Here is a 26,515-nt window from a genome sequence, read left to right as displayed (position 1 = left end):
ATTTTCTACTCTCTCTCCCTCGGGTAGGAGAGATAAAGCCTGCATCCTTCTCACCTGGAACTGTGGGTTCTGGCTGGCAGAAGTCTTACGTACAGGGAATGAATACTCAAGACTCTGTGGAAAAAGTCACGAAAGAGAGAGGGCGTAGGGACCCAACTCCGCGAGCCTCTCAAATGATCCCATATTTATTGTGTATAATCAAAGGAAAACGTCATTAACAGTTGTGTGATAGTAAGCAGGAACTTGGGGAAAGAAGGATGAGACAGAGATTGTAGAATCCACCATGAGTACAAAGGCTTAGTGTATCTTTAGGTAAGTCATGGGGTGAGGGGAATACGATACATTCTTTAGACATGTGAATTACAAAGCAGACCACCAGACCAGCTAGGTCCTTGCTTGGGGGATAATAGAGTATCTAACTGCACACAAGCCCAGCCTTTATAGCTGTGGGCCTGGGTCATTGCTTTGCGATGAGCAGAGTGCAATCTAAAACATCATCTACGCAAGCAAAGCATTATCTCTGCTTTTTAAGGCAAGGAGACAGGAGTGAGGATGCACAGGCACTTGCTTGCAAAGCAGTTACTAAGCATACGTTTTCTTCTTAAATTTGACAGGTGGCTGGGGTCTGTTACAATTTGTTAACCCAATCATGGGCTCCCACATGGAACCATTATGGAGGACACCCTAAGGTGACAAATCCTGGCTCTAGGTCTTTTCCTGCCAGCTTCAGCCACTCTAGCAGAGTCTAGGCACATTCCTGAATAATGATCATACAGAACCACCCACACTGTTAACTCCTGGTGCTTGAAACTTAATTTTAGCTCTACACAACTTAACGTAGAAAAGTTTCAGAAATAAAAGATATTATATTTACTTTATATCTCATCATAGGACTGATTTTTCTGATTGCTCTAAGCTGCTGCTTCTTGGTAAAGCACCTAATTCTGCAGGTGAATTCAGTACTTTCTTTGGGCATAACTAGCCAGTTTGGGCTCGCTAACTTCTATTGGTCAAATACCGATACACTTAATTGATTTCATTGTTCATCAATTTCAGCTGGGAGCAGAGGGAGTGTCACTCTGTTCCTCAGCCCAACCTCAACTCTTTATCATCAGCAACTCAGGACTCCGGAAACCAAAAAAAGCTTTTGTTTCCCTTCTACAGTTTCAACAAACCCAACAGGATACATAAGCCTGGAGAAAGAATTCAACACAAATGTTAAAACAAAAATCAATAAACCTGAAGCAACTCCATCTCCGAATCATGATACACAATGACATGAGATTAAGTGTGTCAGGCCCAAAGCATGGGTGAGCCTGACCACCTGATTTCTATTCTTCAAAAGAAGGAAAGTTTTCCTATTTTTTATTATCACTCTGTCATTGTTTCTGATTAAGCCAAAAACTAGTGTATGAAATAATTAAGCATTGAAATAACAGATTTTTGTTGTATCAATTACAGAAGGCATTCAGAGGTGTTAGGAAAAACCACCTCTGTAAAAAATGCAAAATTTCTTCCACTGTGAAGAACACGTATACAAAATGCAACAGAGAATTCAAGCTCTTGTGGAGAGGAGCAAAAGCCACAGAATCAAAGCAAAGTCATTACTATGAGTCAACTCAAAATTCACTGGACAATCATGTTCAATGCATTCAATGAAATTTAAAGGCATACTGCAAACCATACACTTAATGATCTGCAGGCTAGAGGAAGAATTTCTCTCTTTAACAGACAAGAGTAATCAATAGGGTGCCCCACCAAACAAGGACCAAAGAACAATCAGGTTTTTAACAGTTATGATAAATCAGCATTTTCTAAAGATCAAAATCCAGAAATTTTAAACATTCATTCACACCACAATGAAACAAGCACTTAAAAAAAAAAAGAAAATAAGCACATAGAACATGTACATAGATCAATGAGAATTTCTTGAGACGCTGGAAGAAACAGGCTATAGTCTTTTACTTGAGAAATAAAACTACTTTTAAAGATAAATGCTAAAACACATTTCATCATTCATGTTGCCTTGAAAAATCTGAGGCACTTGTATCTGATTAGAAAAGCAATTCTGAGTAATAGTGTGTTACAATTCAGAGCCAGTTTGCTTTAGAAGAAAAGAGAAAAGAAAAGCTACTGTTTCTCATATACTGCACAAAGTGTGAAGTGTCTCCCTGCCTCTTTCTCCTCCCGTTTTCTAAGCTCATGCTTCCCAACCCTTCTGAAACAAGTATGAGAACCTCTTATTCCCGCCAATATGCCAAATGACAAAAGAAAATCAATTTATTTGTGTAAGTATATGCTTAAACCTTGAACTGGAAGAGAAAGATATCAGAAGTCTATATGGAACTTATTTCTACATTCCTGAAATCACACACACAAACGTTCACACAGACACAGACACAGACACATACCCCCTGGATTACTGGGAAATTCACAAACTTAGGATTTCCATTTCTAGAAGATAACTTTGTAGTTAGTTTAAAATACAAAACTGTCAGCTTTGGAAAGCCTTGATCACCTGCTAAACCATCCAAATATCAAAGAGACCCAATTAGCCTTCTCGGTAGAATGTAATTTCCCATGATGGCAAAACATACCCTAAAAAGTCCTGGATCTAAGTCTCGTGTTTATCACTAGCTATGATCGTTTTTAAGCACATTAACAGATTCAGAAACGTATGTCTCAACAGCATTTATTCTTATCGAAATAGTATACGTGTTCATTTGCCTATACAGAGACCAGGTCCCATGATGGAGTTTAAGAGCTATTTTGTGTATTGCAATATTTATTTTTAAGTGCAGAAAAGGAGGGTGGGTATTACTCAGTTGTAGAGCACCTGCATAGCATGCACAATGTCCTGGCTTCAGTCCCCAGTACCTCAAAAAAAAATAAATAAAATAAGGGCATATTTAAAAATGAGTAAATTTATAAAAAAATGCAGACTAAAAACCACTGCAATCTAGGAGACACAATTACAATAAAAAAAAAAACAAGAGTTTCTGTCAATTATTGGCTATTTGCCAATCGCAGAGACAACCAGAAATCACACCTGATAACCATCACGTGTGATTCTCAGCAACCCTACTAAGTAGACACGGATGAGAAACCAGGCTCTGCAGATGAGGAGACGGAGCTCAGAGGAGCCGGGGACGCTGACCGTCCTGCATCCCGTGACACCACATCAGCCCAGGGCAAGCGCTGACGGAGCTGCAATGAGGGGACACCCAGCTGCATGGAACCTTGGGGCACTGGGGAGTCCCAGAAAACACTAAAAACTGTTCAGTGAAAAACCAGCTCAAATATAATACACTGTGCCACATTCTTTAAACAGGGAACATGAGTGAGACCTTTTTGATGCCTCCGTGTCCTTTCTGCCATCGTCAGTTACTTGCCCTCACAGCGTGACCAGTGATGAACTGGACCCCATATGAAGCGCACTCAGATGGCAGAGCATTTGAAGCTGGTTTATGAAGTTTGTAAGACTCTGTCTGTGCCTCACACAGGCGGTCATCCATCACTTCTCACCGGTGTGGACGTACCACCTGAAATCACTCCTTTCTGCTTTTTAAAATCCCTTCATCTACTCCAGACTTTTCAACAGCAAAGAATCAGCTAAACCACAGACAGCGGACAGCTTTTCACCAAATTTCTTGAACATCCCATCGGACTACCTGGAAGCCCTTTACTTTTATTAAACCCACTTCCAGGTACTTCATCATTTTCGGATTGGTGGACTTGGCCTCTGACTGAGCTACTCAGAGAGCTCCCAGCCTCACATCCGTGAGAGGACCCTGCTGTTGGGAGAAATCAGTGAGAAAGGCGTACATCCCCCAGTCATGTCTGCATGGCTAGAAGTGCCACAACGTGCTAAAAATTTATACCATCATAACCCCTGGGCTCCCATGGACTGGTTTCACATTAACCAAACTCATGAGACACTGATGCAAGAAAACCAGAAATTTAACTTATTAATGTAACAGAAGATGTGAAACTATGAACCAGACTGCAATATCAGAGTTCAACCATGAGTATATGTTCTCCTCCACGGCCCAAACACGGGCAGGCAGTCACATGGCAAGTGTGGACAGAAGCAGAGCAGGAAGGATTTCTAGATGAATTCAATGGACTAAATTTCTGTTATACCAACAGATCTGCTGCCTGGAAAACAATTAATTCTAATCACGGTGCACTCTTCGTGGACAGTTGCCGAGACACGACTGTGAGCACCTGTGTAACTCTCCTTTCCCTGTCCTTTCTGGGCTAGTTGATGCACAGACGTACAGAAATCGAGGGATGCAGATACATCTAAACACCCAAAGCCCATTCTGGGAGCCACAATACCGTACAGCCAGGGTTAAAATACTTGCTCTGCCACTTACTAGTTCTGTGACCTTGGTCAACTTACCCTCTGTGTGCCTCAATTTCCACACTGTAAAACTGGGATAACAATCAAACCTTCCTTACTCGCTTGTTGAGAAGATTGAAGGATTCATTTCTGTAAAACGCTCAGAAAAGAATGTAGCACATTTTGGGTGCTCAACAAATGTCAAATTAATATTACAGTGGTTTACAAGTCTCCTTCCTAATCATCTTCTGTGTTTCCTGGCTAGACTAATACCCAAAGGATATTCTTATTTCTCCTTTTATAAACTCATGGGATGCACCCTTCTGTTCCATCCCACCACCTGTTTAAACTGATGGAAGGGATACCTCCTCCCCACTCCTCTGGGCCATGCAGAGTGCTACTTCCTTCACAGCCCTGACGCCTGGCCCACAGCTAGCCCTCCTCACATTAACAGATTGAGTTGTGATTCCGGGGAGACAAGCAGGGCATGTGAAACCCTTCCTTTCCCTCCAGTGTTGACTACCCTAGGGAAGCACCCTGGATGCTCAGCTGCATTGCAGAACAGCCCTGTGCATGATGGGGCACATTCTCTCAAGGGAAGGCTTGCTGTGGCCCAGAGATACCTGGGACAGGGTGAGTCTCTACTTCTGGGACACAGTATCATGACACTCATTTATCCACAGCCCTGAAGTTCATGGAGAACGTGGCTTCATCAGTAACAAAGAAGACATTTATCACCTGCCTACTCTTGTGTCATCTCTCAGTTGGCTGCTGGAGACAACATGTGTATAAGTATTGGTTCCCCTTAGGCCCCAACATATATGAAGTAACAAAAATTTCTGTGGCTTAACGTTGGTCCAGGGCGACTGTGTAACAGTTCTGACTCTGCTGATGCTAAATTATGGGTGTAGGAATTATGGAACCTCCTCAAATATCTTTCATCATAAAATCAGCTTTTCTTATTTTCTTGTTTCTTTGTAATTACCAAAGACTATAAAATGATGGCTGCACACAAAACAGCAGCTAAAGTTTATGAGCTCTCTTGACATACCCACTGTGGTAAACATGTTACATAATTACTAATTCTCACAATTCTACAAAGCAGATATGAGTGTCCCCTTCTCACAGACGAGGGGAAAACTCAGAACGAGCTGACTCAGGATCACGTGGTTCAGTGTCAGCACGTGCAGGCAAACCCAAGTCAAGAAACTACACCCCATCATATATGTACCAAATCAACTCCCACAAATTAACACACAGCGGCGGGGTCAATACTCAGGGAACTCAACACACTTTTCAGCTTTATGGTGCTCCAGAGGCAGCTTCTAGCTGTTTTAAAATATCCCGGCTCACTGGTTTCTAACACTAGAAGAAAAGCCCGATTTTGCCATTGTTTGCACAGCAAGTCTGAAATGTTCACAGCGAGATAAAAGAATAAAACTATGATATAAGCAGAAAAAATTTTCCAGGTAGAAAGACATGATGGACGTTGTGCTATTCTGAAGCATTAAGCAAAGGAATCAAAATAAAATCACATTGTTTAAGCCTTATTTTACAAACAGAAAAATTAAGACTGTAAAAAGTTGCAACAGCGCCACCTATGGCTAAAAAGATCTTCCAGGTTGCCGGGAAACATGCAACACAAAAATTGACTGTAAGATGAGAAACGAGAATCAGATAACTAGAAGCTTATGTAGCATATACTGCACTTTGCTTCGGGGGGATGGAGGGGTATTCAGTATTTAATCTGATATTGCTAATACTCCTAAATATAAACAAAAGACATAGGCTCATGGAAGCTCATCTTAGAAGAGGAAAGAATCCAGTCCAGCCACTTCATTTTACACCAGGGGAGACTGAGACCTGAGATCTGTCCTCCTGGCAATCAGCAGCAAAGCTCTCCTAGGTCTCATGTCTTGCACTGTAGTAAAAACCAACAGAACTGTACTACGCCTATATTCATAAAAGTCACGTCTGTATTTTTCCAACAGTAGGTAATCTAAGTATCTTGCAAAATACTTCTCAAAGAGCCAGGAAATCATAGAAGGGTATTGAAATACAAAAACATTTATTTACATATTAAAACAGCATGAACTTTATTCTCTCTATTAAAAAAGTGACATGTCAAATCAAAATTTTGAAATTTTAAAACCTGAAAAGAGTGCAGAAAAAAATCAAAATTTTCTTTAGTCACAAAAGAGAGGAGCTTATTCCCTGATAATAATCAATGTGGATTTTTCTAAACTTAATGGTTCTGGTCAGAATCCCGAGAAATTAAATGTCTGATGGATGGTTACACGGCAACATGAATTCTGAGCTGTAACAATACACATTCTGTGTAAATAATCTTCAAGGTCGTCTGCTTAAGGCAATTTAAGTAGTCCCTGTCTCACTAGAATGACACAGATTTCATTAAAGCTTCATACTGCACTTAAAAAAAAACAATCCTAGTTACTTTAAGCCATAATAATGTATATCATATATATACATATTGAATATGCATCAGAAATAAGCTACCCTTTTTAGTATTCAGAGTTGATACTTCTAAACTATCAGTCACTGTGACAGCACATTTTTATTAAGCACCTCTACGGTGCTTTGTATACAAGGCGTCCAGCTCTCACAGTCAGACAAGGTAAACCATATTACTCAAATTTCACAAATGACGAAATATACTTAAGCCATGTAAACAACTAAGATATTCATCATCAGGAAAGAAAAGAGTAAGGATTTTACTTACAATACTCACTGACAAAGTTTTCTTTCATACTAAGACTACATAAAACAAATTCAGTGTTTGGAAATTTTTCAGTAAATAAGCACCACTAGAAAAAACAAGTAACATCATTAGCAACAGTTGGACTTTCAAAGACCACTTCTCTCTTGCACAATAATTATTTTAAATGTTTTGTTTTTAGTTCTCACAAAGCACTAAATTAAAAAAATATTACCTTTAAAGTCATTACCTGAGAATAAAACATTTGTGAAAATGTACAATTTTAATTTATGCCACTCTGCCTCTCATTCTCACTGGTGTCTCTCCTTTGAAGACCTCATCAGGCTGAGATAGCTAAAATCGGTCATTTATGGGCTCACAGGAGTTCGGGAAAACACTCAACGGGAAGCTGATTAGAGGAGCAATTGAGAATTCATCCTGTGCAGCCTGGATTCCAGCATCGAGCTAGCCACTGCCAGCTGCGTGTGATTTGGGGCAAGCTGACCCATCTCTCAATCCCTCAGCTACAAAAAAGGAGACACTGATACCTACAATCAAACACTTGCTATGAAGTAAAACATGAGCAAAGCATTTTAGCCTCAGTTAGGCGTCCACTCACAGCGAGTTTGGTCATTATGATGATGAGGATGGCTGTTAACAAATTAAGCTCGACCAAACAGGAGAAATCACCTTAAAGGAGAAACATTCTAAGTCCATGAGCATTTCCTTTTGGATGGATTGCAGAATATTCTATAGATTTTTTTTAATAAACCAAATTTTGTCCATTAATTGTAGATTTACAGGTTCATGGACAAGTCTCCAGAAAAATAATTAGAGGCCTCTAACCTCTGAAAATTAAGATGTAAATTTTAAAAAAAATCAGGGAAGAGATTATACCTCATTTGGGAGAGTATGTACTTAGCATGCATGAGGCCCTCAGTTCAGTCCCCAGTAACTCCATCTAAAAACTTTGTCTTTTAAGAAATAGAGAATTAAAGCAAAAGGATGGAGGAATACGGAAATTTTTAGAGACTCATCTCAGATTTAAGATGGGGAAGAAACCATCCAATTCTCAGAAGAAATCTTGAGGACTATGTAAACTGGATCTGAGATGTCTAGTCTTTTAACATTATTCATGAAATCATATTACCAAGTCTTAAAACTACCTGATAACCCACAGTGGTGATACTGATCATAACAGCTACCATCACGTATCGAGCTCCGGCTAGGACTGCTCTGTTCTGACATCTCTGCCCCTAAGGCCTCACCAGGTGGAGAGCACTAAATTCGGTCATTTATGAGCATCTCGTGTAAGTCCTCCATTTGTGCTTCTCACACTCCCCTCACCAGCTCCTCTGAGGGAAGCACTGTTATCATCTTCCCCACCCGCAGATAAGGCCACTGAGGCACAGACACTAAACCCGTTCCAGGCCACATTGGAATTAAAGGACGTCTGTATTTCTGCTGTTTTGCTTTTGACAAAGGAATCTGAGATATCAATTCAAAGCAGACTGTTAAATAATCAAGTCTGTCAGGTCTTCACCTCAAAGAGCAGATACTATAAATTCCTGTTGTAGGATGAGGCTGCCGCCACAAACTGACTCAGCTTGAAATTAATATCCAAGATGAAGCAGCGGATACACGTAAATATTCACGATTGTCAAGTCTGCCCACGGGTCTGGGCCCTTCACTGCCTGAAAGGGGGTGAAATCCCCACCCGTGTCTGGGAGGGAAGCGCGGCTCTTCCCAGGCTCACCCAGGCTTCATAGGCTATTTACCCCCACAGACTAGCCTCAACGGTTAAAAGCTCTCAAGATTTTTACACCAGGCAAAACTGAAAGACATTTCTGCAGATGGAGCAATTTCCCAGGCTTAAATTTATTTGCCTACACTCAGCCAGAGGGAGAAAAGAAACAGGACTCTACAAAGTCTCTGACCCTCACCACTCACAGGAGTAGAATGACCACAGCAGAAGATGGCCCTTCACATTGCAGGATGTGAACAAAATAAAGATGCCCCAACAACAGGCACTCCCAGACACAGCGCTCAGCAGTCTTCTGCACAATCACGGTTGTGCAGCCCTCAACACCTTCTATTTCCAGAACACTTCATCAGCCCAAAAGAATCCCCCTATCACTAGCATTCACTCCGTAATCCCCCTCCACCCAGCCCCTTCCAACCATCACCTGCTCTCTGCCTCTGCATGTGCCTTTTCTGGGCTTTTCAGATCACTGAAATCAACAATATGTGGCCGTTTGTGTCTGCTTCCTTTCAATTAACATGCTGTTAGCAAGGCTTGTATATTTTGAAGTGGCATCAGCATCTCTTTATTTATTTATTTTTTTTGGAAACGTTAAAGATTATTAGAAGTTGGTAAGTACTATCAAAAAGAGTAGAATGGAGCATAAGTGATTGGGTTTCAAAGGGAAAAGTGTGGGTGGACTTCCCAAAACAGGTGGCCTTTTTCATTTTCCTCTTTTTTTTTTCTTTTTTATTCACTCTTACGTGTGAATAATGTTCCACTACATGGAGATACTACATTCTGTTCATCCATTCAGCAGCTATGTATGGACGAGGTCCAGAAGAATGAGTGTAAGGGATGACTAGCATGGATGGCATTTAAGCAAAGGGCAAAATGTGCTTTCAAAAAAAAGCCAACAAACAGAGGCACAAGGAAATTCAGTGCGTTTCTGAGCAAAGTGCTTGCTTGCTTCGGCAGGACTACCGTGCAGGGCTGGGGCGGATATTGGCAGGAATCACGGTGAGGGAGTCACCTGAGAAGACACCCCACTGCAAGCAGCTCAGCCAATCCTCCTCCCTCATCCTGTATTGTTAGAGCAATGTTTCTAGGTTACTCTTATTTCAATTAATAGCATTTAACTGCACGTCTGATCATCACCATCAGACCACATTACCTCCAAGTCACAGAAAATCATTCACTGACCGGAGCAGCACCAGGACATAATGGTGATGGATTAGGGAGTCCTGCAGCATTCCAGCCTGCAGGCACAAACCCCACATGTGCCCTGGTGATGTCCAGAAAATAAAATGCATGGAAATATCTCACTGCTGGAACACGACATCTGCCCTCAAATTGCCCGAAAATCATCCTGGCAAAGCACTACTCAACCTTCTCAGTACAAAAAAAAAAAAAGCTAAGAAGGCAAATTTAGGCTCTTCCATTGAAAACCAGCAACCATCACTGCCAGTATCTGAGCTGGAATGCTCCTGACTTTGAAAACCACTGCGCAGTTACTTTTCAAACGTGAAACTCATATATATATACCACGTAGATGATATTGCAGTAGGATTTTTCTTTTCAAAATTTCCAGTTGCAACATTAGCACAAGAAAGTTTATGTTTAGGCTTTAAAAAAAATCAATTATCCTCCATTTTCTTAATTTTGAACTTATTATTATTTTATAAATGGAGCTATGGTGCGTATTTAAAACCTTTTGATTTCTGAAAACAAGACCTTTATGACCTCACTATTTCAGAGCAAACTTTAACGATTCTTTGATAGGTGGGGCCTGGGGTGCTCACTAACAGCTCTTTAAATACTGACAAGGATGTGCTATTAAGTAATGCAAAGGCTCTAACTCCACATTAGCTCAGAAAGCAAAGAAACTACACCAAAGACTTCCTTAAATATTTTATATATTCCTATTCTTTTGAATATTAAAGCTCTTAAAACATATGATTTTTTTTGAAAAAGACAACAGCTGTAATAATTTTCCTCTCACCAAGAAAGCAATCTTTATCAGGAATAAAAACCCCTATGGAAATCGAAATGACAGGATGTTTCTAACTAAGTGAACATCCAGATCTGAACACAAACCTAAATCCTATCAGATCTCACTCGAAGGAGCTCTACAAAGGCCTGGGCAACCCTGGAGATTAGCTCTTTTGTTCCAAATGTTGGCTGAGCTAAGATCATCACACTAGGCAGGGAAGGAGAGAAGAGGAATGTCCACCTGGCAGCCTCCATCAGTTTTCTTCCAGCAACAAGGTGCCTCTAGGGCAGCCCCGCTAACAAGTCCCCCATAAGGAAAGCCGGCATCCACACTGCCCCTGCCGTCCCCAAGTAGCCCCGAAGCCCATATCCCAGCCTGTGAATGGTCTTCAAATGATCCCCCAGTTGGTGGCACCCTCCACCTCTTTCCCGCTACACACACACACAAAGCCACGACAGCCTTCCCAAAGCACAAATTTGATTACATCAACCCCACTTCAAACAGTTCAGAGGCTCCCTGGTAGAGTTCTAGCCCCACCCCAGACCCTGCTCGCCCAGCCTCATCTCAGTACATAGGTCCCCAGTGACCTCAGGAGCCCCCTGACCTGCTCCTACTTCCCACTTGCCTCCAGGTTCATTTTGACTGTTTCCCAAGGAAGCCTTCCCTCCCTCCAACCTCCACAATTTGTTCCTCTCTTCCTAGAACATTCTAGGCTAAGTCAACTTCTGACAATGCTAAGCTCTCAAGAAGCAAATACATTTTGCTTATTTATGTGGCTACACTCTCTCTCCCCTAGACTCACTGAAGTGCACGTGTTATGAATAAATGAATGACGGGTTGGATCTCAAAGGGACAGACATACCTGCTCTCGCCCGTCCCGACCCTTTTGTCTGTAGTATATCAGAAGCAAAACCAGAAGTACCTTTCCTGAGGGTCACTTCTGTTGACACCCTTCACTGCCTACTGTGTCAGTTCTAGTAAAACTCAACTTCTTCCAAAGCCCTACATCCCGGACTCTCTCCAGTGTCCTCCCCAGCAGGGGCTCCCTCCACCCTGGACCGCACAGGGCACTCTCCCCGGGTCCCCACGCCAAAAGCCTCCAGGCCTCTGCCCGGGCTGCACCTGCGACCTGAGCCACATTCTTGACTCCTTCTCCTGGCTGACTCTTACTCTGTCCTCACAACTGAATGTACAGCCCATTTCTTTCAGGAAGTCCTCTCTGATAATGTCCTTTAGGTCTTGACTGGGCTCTATCAATAGCAGCAGTACATGGTGACCAACTGGGTGTTTGCCCGCTCCTTTGAGACCACGAACACTTGGGAACCACGTGGGAAGGAGTGAGAGATTACAAGACAGGTGGGGGAAGCAAAAAGCAGAAATCACAGCCCAAGTCCCAAATTCAAGGATACTTTCTCAGAAAAAAGTATAAACTATTTCACACGTGTGCAATTTGGCTACTATTTTTGTGGCTTGTGGACAGCAAGAACTTGGTGTTCTAGCCCAAAACCCAGGTTACATGCAAAGAAATGTATATATTCTTATCCAAAGGAAACCAGAGCTGCTCAACAACAGTTTTCAGTTAGAACTGAAAGGAAATTTGATAAAGGCAATCTCTCTCTCTCTCTTCTTTCTTTTCTGGAATCATATAATTTTAGAAGTATTTGCGTGACTAACAGACGTCTACAGCCCGTGATTCTGCACTGAAGTGTTTGGGGCTGAGGAAGCCCAGATTACATTCACTCTGTAAATGCAATCACACCAACACACTGATAGGTGCCGTGAGTGGTGGAGCTGATGTTCCAAAGCAGGCAACATTATTCTGTAAGAGAACTCTAAATAGAAAGTAAGAAATGCAATGTCCTGTACTCAATTTCATTTGCTATATGGGCCATTAACTGATAGTATATTTTGACTAATGAAACCCAAAAATAAATTGTCAACGTCGATTTTCTTCATCTGACCGTTTTATGCTAACATCGGATATTAAACTCTCACTCCATATGGAAAGCTCAGGCCTATGCTGCAGCACAGATACATCCCGAGGAAGAAAGCCGACCAAGGGAGAACTGGAGAGTTTCCCTTCAGAAGCTGCAAAGTCTGGTTTTGCACCTGTACACCATTTGCAACCACGTCATCATCAAAGGAGTTAGACGTTACCTCTCTGGGGAGAAAATCACTGCGTGCTTCAGAACCATCAAAGAATGCTGAGCTTTGTGAAACAGTCCAGAGGCGCTTAAATCATACTTTTTCTGAAAGGCTCCAAAACTGACCCACTTCACCATTCCAGGTATAACAGGGAAGTACTGGAAACAGTAGAGAGAACATGCCCTTGAATTCTGACAAGGCCCTGCTTGAATCCTGCTACAGCATTTACTAGTCACTAAATGGACCAATTCTTTTACCCCTCTGAGAAGGCTTCCCAATCCCCAAAAGGGGGCTGTCAGCGCCCACCTGGGAGGCATGGATGTGAATGCAACACGCAAGTAGGGCGGCCGACTGGTACCTGACACGGGGCCTGGCTAGTTTCCCTCCGCTGCCCTTTTCCCCCTTTAAACTTGCACTGTTCCCTCGGTAACGATCAAGCCCCGGGAACAGACTGCCCGTATCTTCTGTGTATCCCTGGATACATGCCTTACCCTTAGGAGGCCAGAAAAACAACTGCCTCCTCCCAAGTCACTAACAATGTTCTTAAGAGTCTGGGTATTTTTAACTCTATTTTTCAGGGAGACTATTCCAGAATTTTGCAAGCACCATTCTCCAGGTTGGCTCCCCTCCCAGTGCCCATCCCTTCTCACCTCAGATCCTCTGTCTGACTGCCTTCTGTTCATGGGAAAGCGAGTCCGGTAAGGTGGGGCTCCCTAGACCTCCCTCCCTCCCTCACAGGTGATTGTGACTAACTTCTCCCCATTCCTCACTGCAACTCTAGCATCTGAGGAGTCTACCCTCCCGTACCCTGCAGACTCTGCACCTTCCCAAGACGCACACGTGGCCACGACCCTCCCTTCAGATTTCTTCCTGGCTGGCCCTGCCCAGCCCCTGGCCCCTTAAGGATAACTGGCATTGCTTTGAAAATGGCAAACGCCACTGACTGACACACCAAAGCTGTATGGTCTGGGCTTTCCTCCAACCAAGACACAGCCCTGCCCCCCCTCAGCCTCAGTCTGCAGCTCTCGAGATGATCTAATTCACATGCAAGGCTGTGAACACCAGCTAAGAATGACGACTCCCAACGTGTATCTCTAGTCCGGCTCCTTCACCTGAGCCCCAGGCTCATCGACCCGAGTGCCTCTTTGAAGTCCTAATTTGGATGACAAATGGCATCTTAAAAATGCCTCATGTCCACCATTTACTCTAGAATTCCATTCCTGGCAGGTATCTCCCAGACTCCCCATTTTAGTAACAGCCCCAGCACCCACCGAGGTGTCTGAGGTCACATTCAATTTCCACTGTTCCCTCCCCCAGGCCCTGCCCTGGAATCAGTCCTGTTATTTCCATCAATAAGCCCATCTCAACTGTAGTTCTGTAGGGACCATGGCCGGAAACACACAAGCTCACAGCATGGTGCACTAACAGTCCTCCGTAGGGTGCTCCCTGGAGGGGGAGGCATCTCCTGCCGCTGTTCACCTCAGAAGGCAGTGGATTCTCACACAGGATGTCCAGGAGAAGGGACTCAAGGTTCTCCCATGGTCTGAGCTTTGAAGGGCCCGAGGTCTGGGGGAGCTCCTAATTAGCAGACACACTTGCCAATGAGCAGATGAGGATGGGGGAATCCACGCAAGGCTGTTATCACTTCAACTCATGGGCTCTCAGGAGCCACGGGAAAGGCCTGTGTCCAGTGTACAGCCCAGCCATCACAGATCCCAGCCTGCATTTGCCAACCCGGACAGCCTAGACTCCATCTACTTGCGACACTTACTTCTGTTCTGTTCCCCACCCAGAATGTGATGGACTCATTCAGATATTCTGGCCTGTCTCAAGCGAGACAAATTCAGTGAAAAATGAAGTTTCCACATTTGGACCAGAGCATGAAAGGAGAAACAAGGCCTCATGGTCAGCATGATGGTGGTGGCCAAACCCTTCCACCGGGTGAGATGAACCATGGTGAGGGTGAGAATCCAGGGTCCTAGGTCGGCCAAATCATCTTCCTTCACGGTTGTCTGGGGTGTTGGAGACTGACTACCACAAACTAACGACACGGCTGTCAGTGGTGGATGTCAGCTGCAACAGAAACGGATTCAACTCTTTACTGCCAACATGGGTTAAAAGTAAAGGCCGGGGCAGGGAGGTCTGCACGGCTGCTGAGGCAAACCACAGACCCAGCTCTGAATGCCCACTGGCTGGAGCAGAGAGGAAGCTACGGCCCTTTTAGCTGTCCCTGTGTCCAACAGATCCAGGTGAGCCAGCTACTTAGGAGAAGGTCATGTTGTCCTGATACCCAGAAAAACCAGCCTCGTAAAGGGAACAAATAGTGTCATGGATTTTAGACCCAATTCTGCCCCTTTATGAAGGCAAAGTAAAGTAAATGGCACGGGGAAGTTGAATGCAAAAAAAAAATTTAAAGAACCAAACGGTGACCGCTTCCTCCAACAGCGTCCCCTGCAGCTGTCACCTCCGTGGCGGCCACTTCCTCACCAGTGACCGCCGGCCAGGAAGCGCCGTCATGCACGTCACACAGCGACAGCCAGGAACCGCGTGCCGAGCACGTTTGTGTAAAAGCAGGAATCGAGCAAAATGCTGCAGAGTTTGACCTTACAAGTTTAAATACTCCATGAAAAGAATCCCTGAGCACCCGACAAAATCAATTCGCATCTTACTTCTTCAAAACAATGAAACAAATTTAATAAGGGCGCATTTGTCACCAAATAAAAGGAGGACCAAACATGTTCCTCAAAAGCAAGGATTTCAACAGGTATCAAACACCAGTGGGTGATGAGCTAACAAAGCAAATATTCCAAAAAATTAGAAAATAAGAAATGACTAAGATAATAGATGGATCAAAACAGCTGTTAAATTGTTGCTTTTTAAAGTGATGGAGACTGTACGGAGGGCAATCTGGCTATTTCCAATGCAGGGTGTGCACAGCCCACATTTTCAGAAGCAACAACATGCTCACTGGGCAGTACAAGTGAAAAAGGAGTAAAGAAAAAGGAAAAGAGGAACAAGAGAAAATTAGAATCACACAAGAACAAAAATGATTTTGACTGCATGTACAAGAATTTATGTGAGTGTGTGAGGCCAGGGACACGGGGATGGTGAGGCTCAACCTCACCTCCTGCTCAAGGGAAAGCAGGGGCCTGAGGGGAGCGGCGCTGCCGGGGGACCACAACGTGTTCAGCTCCCCTAACCAAAATTCGACCTACAAGCGTCTAGGCAGATTTTGAGCTACAAATTGTTGTCGCATTTCAGTCTGGACCGTTTTACTCACTTCCACCAAGAGTAGCAGGAGAGAATGAGGCTCTGCTCCTACACCAAAGCATTGTTTAAAAAATTAATGACTGTGGAATAGTAAAAGAAACAATGGAGTAAAAGTGACTGGAGGAGAATGTGCTTGACCCTAGCTCACTGGCCGCGTTATCTCAATGACGTTCAGATGCTGGCTGAGCCCACAATAGACAGACCCACAAGGAGGCAGGTTCAATGCGCTGAACCACTGTGGGCTAAGTACACATCCGGCTACTCCGCCAAGTCCCAAGGGCAGACTTCAAAAGGCAAAAACAAGCTGGCATTCTCTGGTGGGTCTGCAGACTCAGAGACAAGCATTTGTTGAGCAAAAATGTCACCAGTGCCTCCTATGACAAAAGAAGTGGCACTGGCGTGGGGGCTGGGGCAGGGCTCCAGGCTTCCACTGCTCACTCACCACTCTGTCCAGGGGGAGAAGGTGGTCCCTGCTTAGGTTTCGCTGATGCACCTACCTTGACTAATGTCTGGGGCCTCAGCAGGAGTTGACAGGTGAGGTGAACAGAGCCAGACTCTGTGTAGCACGGTGCTGGGAGCTATGCCCTCAGCAGTGCCCAGGCTCCTAAACATGTCAACTCATCTCCAAGAAGCAGATGGGGAGTGCGAGCATGTAGATCACAGGGCCCTGTGAGGACAAGTACAGATAATGGCCACGACATGCCTCTCCTCTTCCTTAAGCCATAGAGGTATTTCCGGGGAGGAACAGAAAATTCATCCAGAGCCTGCTAGGTGGGCTCTCGCAGGTGGGACTAGTGTCCCCTCTGCTTCTCACTCACAGGGCTGGTCTAGACATTCTTTTTATTAATTCTCTAGCATCTTCTCCTCCAACTTACCAACAACCAGAAAGTAGGATCTGATCTTAGGTAAGTTCAAGAATCACAGAGCACCACCTCCAAAGCGGGCCCGTTAGCACATGCCAGGTCTTCTGACCGCCACCTGGGGAACACCATGAGCCCTCTCCAGACTCAAGGACCGAGGCCGTAGGCCGGGGGGCACAGCTTCCCTCACTCACCCCAGCAAAGGGGGACCACGTCTCGGCAAAGGCATCTCACCCTCTTCAGCCCGAGGGACAACACGATAGATATATGGGGAAACAGAGCAGAAGGTGGGGGGTAGGCAGCCCAGAAGAGCTCATCTGTACTTCCGAGGCAAATTGGGGCCATTGACTTAATCACAGGGACAAAGTGGGAATGAACATTTCCCTGCTCTGTCCCATACACCGTGATACGCCTTTCCCTGCATAAGGAGTTCATTAGGAAGTCCCTGGCGGTGTTTCTGATGTCCTAACTTGGCATGGTGGCTGTCGGGCAGGAAGAGACGGCCTGAGCTGAAAAGTTGCTGGGCCTGGGAGGCAGGTGACAGCGGCTCCAGCCGCAGCTCAACCAGCGCCTCGTTCTGCCTCTCGGGGCTCAGCATCTCATCTATAAGCAAAGGGATGAGCATGTACCAGGACAGGCTGCCCAACAGAAATGAAATGAGAGCCATGTAAAGAAAGTTTCCCAGTTGCCACGTTTAAAATTTGAAACAAAGAAACAAACCAACAAACAAAAAACAAATACTAGAATGTGATTTTAAGAACAGATCTTACTTAATCTACTGTATGTAAAATACTATTATTTTGACATGTAATCAATATAGGAAGTAAAGAGATAGTTTATGTACTTTTACTAGACAAGCCTCAGCGTCTGGTGTGCATTTGACCTACAGCACATCTCAGCTCAGTCCAGCCTCCTCCCCAGTGCTCCTAGCATCAGTGGCTTTGGCTACTTTATTGGACAGCAACCCCAGGGGTCCCACCATGTTCCTGGCTGTAAAGCGGGAGTAAGTGTCCACACTAACCCTAAAAGGATCTCTCTGAAATAAAGGCGGATTCACTTTGAAATGTCTGGAAACCGGCGGGCTGCACCTCCCTCCCCCCTTGGCTACAAGATTGACTTCTTCCTTGCTGATCCCTTTCTGGATGTAGGGAAGCAATCCAGCACACAGCCAAGGTGGACTGGCTTCCAGGTAAACTTACCTGCTGTCTGTGTCCAGTCCCATGAAGTCCTCCTTCTCAAACGGGATGCAGGGGAGGGGGATCTTGTCCCCAGAATTCTTGGGGCCACCATCCAGCCACTTGGACTTGAGCAAGATGAAGAGTGACTCAGTGAAGTCCTCGATCCTCTTCTCCACCACCCTGCAGTACTCTTAGATTGAAGGCAACGTCGGTGCGCGTCTGCTCGGCTACCTCCCCATGCAGCACAAAGACAAAAAGCTGAGAGTCATTAAGCGATGTGCCATACAGCTCCTCTGCATGTGGAGCTTCTCGAAGGCCTTGGCAGAGAGACATTCAGTAATGGTGACAAGGCCCACGACCTTGGGGTGTTTCTGGAAGACGCTCCACCGATTCTCGGGCACATAGCGGTGCCTGTAGTGGATACAGAGTGTCCACTGGGAGCCACAAGGGCTGATATGGCTAACCGAGGTGAGTAGCTGATAGATGCAAAAGAAATTCTCCTCTGAGATGATCTCTATGGATTGGACCACAACGGGACGAGTCTGGTGGTCCTCAGCACACTGCACGAAGTCAGGGATGCTCATGTTGCAGGCCCTGCCGAGAGGGGAGAGGAGATCGAGGTACATTCTCTGCTGTGTGCTACGGGCCCATCTGGGTTGCGGTGACCTGGTGTGTACCAGCCAGAAGACAAGGGAAGCCAAAGCAAATCCAAGGGTACAGTTTGTCCTCAGAGTCTGCATGTGGCTACTGTAGCTCGATCACATTACCCAGCTTTTGGTCTAGGCTTCCTGCCTCTGCAGAGAAAGGTCATTTCTTATTTTCTATTTCCAAGCACCTAGCAAGGCCCTGATGCAAAGTCACTGCTCAAAAATGCTGAATAAAGAAATGAACAAAGGAAATGCTTCCCCAACCCCCTTCAGCAGAATATAAAGAAAAGGACCACAGTAAGATCAAAAGACCTGGATTCCTATTCAATTTATTTGAACTCCTAAGCTTCATAATAATGGATAAGAAAACTTGCCTTGGGGTAGAGGGTACTGTTCATTGGTAGAGCATATGCTTAGCATGTACGAGGTCCTGGGTTCAAACCCCAGTACCTCATTTTAAAAATGAAACAAGTAAATACACCTAATTACCCAGCTGAAAAAGTATTTTTTAATTCAAAAGTCAAAAAACACCTTGCAATTGACACAACATTGTAAACTTGACTATACTTCAATTAAAAAAAAAAGCCTTGCCTTACAAGAATATATCTGGATTACGGATGTTTGAAAATGTAAAATGCATAGGGTACCACCTGCATAAAAGGAGGTGACTGTACACATGTTCTATCCCTCCTTTATGAGTTATACTTCCTTTGGGGGGGTTATAACCTCTCAGAGCTAATTTTCTCAGATTAAAAAATATAAACATTACCTGATTCTCAGTACTGCTGAAGAATCAGATAACTCTATGAAAGCATCTGACCCACAGAGTTTACTCAATAAATGTTTGTTGAATGAATGAATAAACAAGCAAAGTGAATGCTGCTCCCTGCCACAAACCATCATAATGGTACTGCCTGGAAATCCCAAGCCCACGTTCACCCGACTCTGCATTAACAATGTGGGTGACCTGGACAGGCCTGTGTGCTTCTCGAAGCCCCAGTTTAATCGTGAATAGAAATAAGGGCAATAACACAAACCTCAAATTGTTAGTGAGTCAGTAATGAATTGTACCCCAACACTGCAAGATGGAACCATTAAGAAAACTGGGCAAAGGGCCCATAGGCCCTCTCCATATAATCTCTTACTACCACATGGGGATCTACATTACATCTCAAAATTAAAAGTCTAATATTTTAAAGAGGTTATCGAGGTTAGGTGAGCTCACTGTCTCAAATAAGGGACACACAGTACAAATAGGACAATGCCCAGCCCATGAGATACACTCAGTTAACATTCCCACTGAGCGCACTAGTCCCTCCAACTTCAGAGCAAGAGGATGGGTCCTCGTGGCAACAGGCCACAGCACCTGAAGCTAACAAAGCTAATGGTGTCCACTTAAAAGAGCCCCTGTCACCACCCTTGTTCTAATTTTCTATTTGTAATTTTTTTCTTTTCATTAAATTGGAACTCCAAATTGCATAGAATTCTTACCAGATATCATGATGGCAGCCCTTCAAAACCTGACCACAGAGATCATGATGGCAGCCCTTCTTGGTGAAACAATAAAATGAAAAGCCATTTCCACAAGACCTCTGTGTAAATCTACTAGAGAACTTCATCCTGGACTGAGGAAGAGGACTGGGGAGTAGGGGGTAAACTGGGACACGGAGAAATATGGGCCACCTGTCCCACAATGGACTTTAGACTCACCCTCACCCTCCAGGAACGTCTAAATACACACAGACAGAGTGCTATGGACAAGAATATTTTTTAAACAAATCCCTGAATCCCTAGCAGATCTTGTTTCTACCGAGACACAAATGTCTTATTTGTATAATGTTTCACAGAAGCCTTAAAATATTATCACCCCAACTTGACACATCAAGAAACTGAGGTAGAGAAGTTTATCACATTCTACAAGATTAGAGAGAGGCCACGTCAGACACCGTATTTAAATCCAAGTCCCTGCTCCGTTGCTCACACTAGAAAGTGTCACATACTGCCTCTTTCCTGCCCTCTCCCTGCAATAAATCTCTGAAGAGTCTTTTCTGTGTCACCTGCAATCAAAATCACATCAATTTTTCACAAAGAGCTATGTCACTACTTGGAGGACATACCAAAATCTAAAGGGTTGGGTTGAGAGGAGATATTTGCATTTTCTGTTTCTCAAAGGAAACATGGCTTTAAAAGAAACTGAAAAGTATTTATCTAGTCTAAGCGCTCATTGTGCACAGAAAGAAACGGAGGCTCAGAGGAGAAGAGGAAAGGGCGTTATTAACAAATATTGCCTCAGTGCAGCACCAAGCCAGCCCTGGGCACTTCTGGGGGAGGATCTGGAAGGCCCAGGAGAATGAGTGTTAGAAAATAGAAAGAGAAGAAAAATATAAGGCCCCGTCTCTACACCACCATACCATGAATTTCCACCAAATTACCCAGTATGGGTGCAGCCAATATTAAGGTTGTCTAAACAGGTTATTGAAACCTGGAATTCTCAACCATAGTGGAAATTCCAGCATTTACTGTGCTTTTTTCCCAGTTCAATCATCAATTCAGTGGGCATTCTGTACCAGGGACTACAGAGGCCTGGAGTTCTCCCAAATAAAGATCTCTATTACCACGTGTGCAAACCACATAAAGGCCACCAGAAGAAAAGCGCCCACAGATAAGATGGAATTACTGAAACTGAAAGCAGCCAAAGAGCATATATTACTAGGAAAAATGGTGCTCCTATAAATGGACTCATGGACATAGAAAGCAAACTGTATTTAGCAGGCAGGAAAGGAGGGATTAACAGATACAAATTAGTAAATATAAAATAAATGACAAGGACCTGCTATATAACACAGGGAACTATATTCAATTTCTTGTAATGAGTTATACTAAAAACAATCTAAAACATATGTATATACATATGCATATGTTTATAACTGAATCTCTGCTGTACACCTGAAACTAACATTGTAAATTGACTACACTTAAATAAAAAATAATTTAAAAAATAAGTAAAAATAAAAGCAACGCCATTAAGAAAAAACAAAAGAACACTCTAATCCCCTTAGCTGTAGGTGGTGGAGAATTCTGGTTGCAAACACCAAGTCCACTGGATCACTCCAGCAATGGCTGTCACTCTTTCTGACCATCAGAGAGTCACTTGTTTCACTGAGGTTTCTTTTCTCTTCTGTGAAAGGCTACAGCTGCAACTAACGATGTATAGAATCTCATCATTCACAAGCCCAACAAGTAGTGAGGACTTCCCATGGGCCAGGCTCTGGACAGAGGAAAATATAGGGTCCGAAATATATTCATGGGTAGAAGAAGTTTGTGCCATAAAGACGTTAATTCTTCCTGTTTTGATAGACAGATTCATTGCAATTCTGATTAGAATTCCTACCAGATTTTTCTTGGAATGTAACAAGTGAATTTATGGTCAAGATTAGCCAAGAAATTTCTTTAGAACCACCACTGGGGAGGGGTGGATAGGTCATTAATTTCCACTGCTATTTCTGAAGTGATAAAAACGTTCTGGAATAATAATGGTTGCACAACTGTGAATATGCTAAAAGCTGCTGAATTTTACCATTTAAATGGATGGAATTCATGGTGTGTGAACTATATCACAATAACGCTGTTATATGAAAAAATATTTCTTGACAAATATTTTTCTTTTTATACCAGTAGTCTGTCCCACAATTTAAGAAAAACAAAAAACCAATACAAACCAAACTGTGCCAGGAGTTCTTTAGGACTGCAATATCCCTGGGTCTCCAAGGCCTCTGGTGATGCTGTTCCTGTTAACACACACTAGCTGGGCTGGGCTAGTTAGGGACTGTAACTGTCTTTTTAAAATCGACGGTCACACGTTTCACCCTTGGAGAGGGAAGGAAGGAGGATATCACAGCTTCATGCCTTCAGCTCATTTTTAACAGAACCAAGCCCTGCTTTCACCACTGTTAATCCCTCTCACTATAAAAACACGTGACATCAACAAGCACCGCCATCATAACACCTGAAAGTGTTCAAGGTACTTACCTGCGGCAGAAACACTGAGGGAGGAGACAGAAGCTTGCTCAGCACTGATGCTCCCTTTTCCCGACTCCACCAGGTGAAGCTGGGCGCTACAGCCAGAGGCTCTCAGCCCGGGGAGCAGCACACACGCCACTGAGCTGGTCCTGACGGAGGGTGAAAGGGAAAGGAGGGCAACCCTAGGGGGGAGGTAAAGGGGGGGTGCGGGCTGCAGCCCCGCTCGGAGGCCAGCCCCAGCACCAGCATAAGCCGCCCGCTCCCGTCCAGGTCCGCAGACCACGCCCGCCCGGGAAACAGCCCGCCCATTGGTGGGGACGGGCAGGCGGCCGAGGAGAGGAAGCCCGGGAGGAGAGGACTCGCGGGCGGGAGAGGGGAAGGGGACGCCAGCCGTGGACTGAGGGGATCCCGGCTGCGTGAGAGGTGGCAGGCGCACACCTGGACCTGGACAGCTGTGGCCGGGGCGCCGGGGCAGGTGGTGCTGTCAGAAGGGTCTGGCCAGAGAAATTCAGCTGAACACGGGCTGACTGGCGCCCTTGGAGGCTGTGAAAGGCGGATCACCCTCCCGAAGCCGCCTGAACCCTTTCCCGGGAGCCCCCCACCTTGCACTTCCACAGCCAGAAGCCCCGGCCCCAGGCAGGAACCAAAGGCCTAACGGGCGACAGAGTTGAGAAGCATTTGGGGCCAATCCCCGGCTCGGACATGGAGCTTCTAACCAGCGGACCACCAGGCACCGACAGCGCATGCGCAGGAAGGACATGGATCCTCTCTGGATTCTGCGAGAGAAGGTGGGACAGCGAGGGAGGGAGAAGATGGGAGCAGGTGGAGAAGAGGGGAAAAGTGGAGGGATACAGATGGACAGGAAGAGCAGAGAAGGGATGGGTCTGGATAGGGGAGTGTCGTAGCGGAGTTGGAGAGAAAAAGCTTTACCTCTAGGGCACCCTGAGATGGCAGACCTACCTCTGTACCCTTCTGTAACCGTTCAAGTCCCGCAGCTCATGTTTTACCTCCCTGATCCAGCCCTCCATCAGATGCTTCTGCAGAAACACTACGGGGATCACACCCGTTGCCCCCATGCGGAGCTGGGTTTTCTGTTGCTCTGAGAACCAAGCACCCGCAGGTGTTGTCGCTCAGAACTTCCTTGGGAAGAGCACATATTCCCCTTTTACACGCTGGGAAACAGGCAGGAAGGATCACTGCCTTAGCTCCACTGTCCCAGGTGTTGGGCTGGGGGGAGTGGTGTGGTACAAGATCAGAGCCCCAGACAGAGCAGACTGCCTGAGTGTTGGTGCATAGTCCCCATCCCTCCTGGGTAAACCATACCCCACCCTAGTGGAAACATCAAGGGCTCACAGTGGTTTCCTGGGGGTGGGAGAGCTGTCCTCATGTGAAGGAAAACTCCAGCTGGGCTAACAAGCTAAGTCACAAATCTAAGTGTGATAAGTGTCGGTTTACTGATCTAAGTTCTGCTGGGCTATCTCGTAAATCTGAAGTTTAGTGTCAGTTTATTGGCCTAACAACCTAACTCGTAATTCCAAGCTCAACAAGTGTCAGTAACGTGATCTATTACAAATTGATAAGCTCCAGTGTACTGATTCCTTGCTTTTTGTTCTTTAAGTCTTATTGGCTAATATCCCCTTACTTGTATTGAAGTATTTAAAACCTCATGTGCACGTCTTGGAGGTGCTCAGAACTTCGGAGCAGAAGCCCCTCTGAGCCCGCCGGCATAATAATTCTGAGTACTCCAGCACTCCGATTGGTGCTGGTTTCTTGGCTGGCCTGTTTCCATAACACTCAGCTCCAGTGCCCAGCTTTCTAGGTAGATAGGAGTGTTACCAAGTCCAAATTCATTCTCCTCAGTGCAGGACAGGCCAATAAGTTTGGAAACCAGATGTTGGGGCTTGGAATAGCAAGTTTCTGTAGACCTAGTTGGCAAACTAATGTTCTGGAAAACCATCTCCCCAAGTCACAATTCAGGCTCCTTTCCTACGCGCTTGGTTGTTGCAAACTTCTTAGTGTAGGAATTCCTTCTTGTTAGAATCCTTTGTTCTTACAGCTATCTGCGTGGGTCAGATCCCTGTAAATCTCCAACAAAACAAACGTTATTTTCTATTCTGCAATTTGCTATCTTTTAATGAATGAAAAAGTGTTAAATATCCTTAAAGGTCAGAGCCTTCAGAATAGGGTCTCCTGTTTATTTCAGGCTCTAGGCAACAATTTTTTACAAGCAAGATGAAGCCTAGGAGACAGAGCATAGGGTTAAATTCAAAGGAACAGATCTAATATGGAGTCAGATTTGTTCTGTTATATTACCCGGCCAGAAGCCACTTGAGGATTTAAATCTCTTTAAGTTAAAAATAATTAAAATTTTAAAGGAATTTACATACATAGGTGGGAATGTGCAAAGCATATCTGGAAAAGCACCCAAAAGATAGTAAACAGTGGCATCTCCAGACAGGGCTGAAAGAACAGAGGATGAGGGAAAACTTCTTTCACTTGTGTATTTTTGTGCTCTGTTTGAGTTTTTTTTTTAACCATTTGCTTGCATTTCTTTTTCAGTTAAAATAATGTGTAATGGAGCAAAGGAGTAACTAGCTTAGCAAATACAGCAGCCATGGAATCACTAAGTCATCACTTTTGATTTAAGCCAGAAAGCATTTTTTGACTCTCTCCAAAGTGCTCAGTCCTGTTTTAAGACTTCTTTTATATTATTATTATTATTATAATACTATTATTATTTCTAGTACTATTACTATTACTATTATTACTATTATTTTATGAAATAATAACATGGTATACCTCACCCCTGCCCATGGCTGGTGGAAAACCAACTGAGTTTTTCTTGAGTTGTTTTCCAAGGAGTAGAGATGAGTTTATAAACAGAACACATCTTCAGGGCAAAACAGGCAGTGTGCATTACCAGCAGGCCAGACAGCAATGAAGGGTTTTCAATAGAGGCGCCCAGAAGCTGAGAGAGAAAGCCTCCAGGACACTACAAAAAGCTGCCCAAACTGCCATCTCCATGGTACTACTGAAATAGGAAAGAACAAATCTGACTCCATATTTGATCTGTTTCTTTGACTTTAACAAAGCCAAGTTAATATGCTCCGGTCTTTTCATGGGTTATGATGTCACAGAGGAAACGGACAGGTCAACAAGGAACCACTCTGCCGTGATCACGGAGCCGGGGAAAGGGACGGGCTGCAAGATGTATGAAGCAGCCACAACTGTGCCCGTGCTTCTAGGCAGGTATCCAAAATCGCCTCGACAAGGTGTCAAACATTTGTGCCCATGTCCTCATTAACAGACATGTATTAAAGACAAATGGAAACATATAAAAGGCCAATACCCTTGCTGGGTACACCGTCCAAAGAACAAAGTCTCAGTTTGACAACTGGCCATCTCGGTTCCATGGGATTCATTCTTGGAGAACCTTAAAAACCACTCTTCTGTCCTCAAGAATTGCTGCATATTTGTCCTATCTTTGGCTCAGGGATGCAGCACGTTCAAGTGAACTTTAATGTCTGCACAGATTTGACTGTCTTTCTCCAGGTTCATTTGTCCATTCCAATGAGGCCTGAGCTAAGCCCATCCTCCGTA

The 26,515-nt window shown here is 44.5% G+C and overlaps 1 protein-coding gene across 1 annotated transcript in view; it reads right to left on the bottom strand.

Annotated features, from left to right (window-relative positions):
* Positions 1–18,454, bottom strand: part of LOC140686240 (trafficking protein particle complex subunit 9-like) — a 164,423-nt gene extending 145,969 nt beyond the window's left edge. Inside the window, exon 1 of the mRNA XM_072939960.1 lies at positions 18,270–18,454. Coding sequence (XP_072796061.1) covers positions 18,270–18,360 — 91 coding nt within the window. The 5' untranslated portion in view covers positions 18,361–18,454. The remainder of the gene's footprint in view (positions 1–18,269) is intronic.
* Between the last annotated feature and the right edge of the window lie 8,061 nt (positions 18,455–26,515).

The sequence above is a fragment of the Vicugna pacos genome, chromosome 16 (assembly GCF_048564905.1).
Source record: "Vicugna pacos chromosome 16, VicPac4, whole genome shotgun sequence".
NCBI lineage: Eukaryota > Metazoa > Chordata > Mammalia > Artiodactyla > Camelidae > Vicugna > Vicugna pacos.
This window is presented reverse-complemented; position numbering and strand designations above follow the sequence as displayed.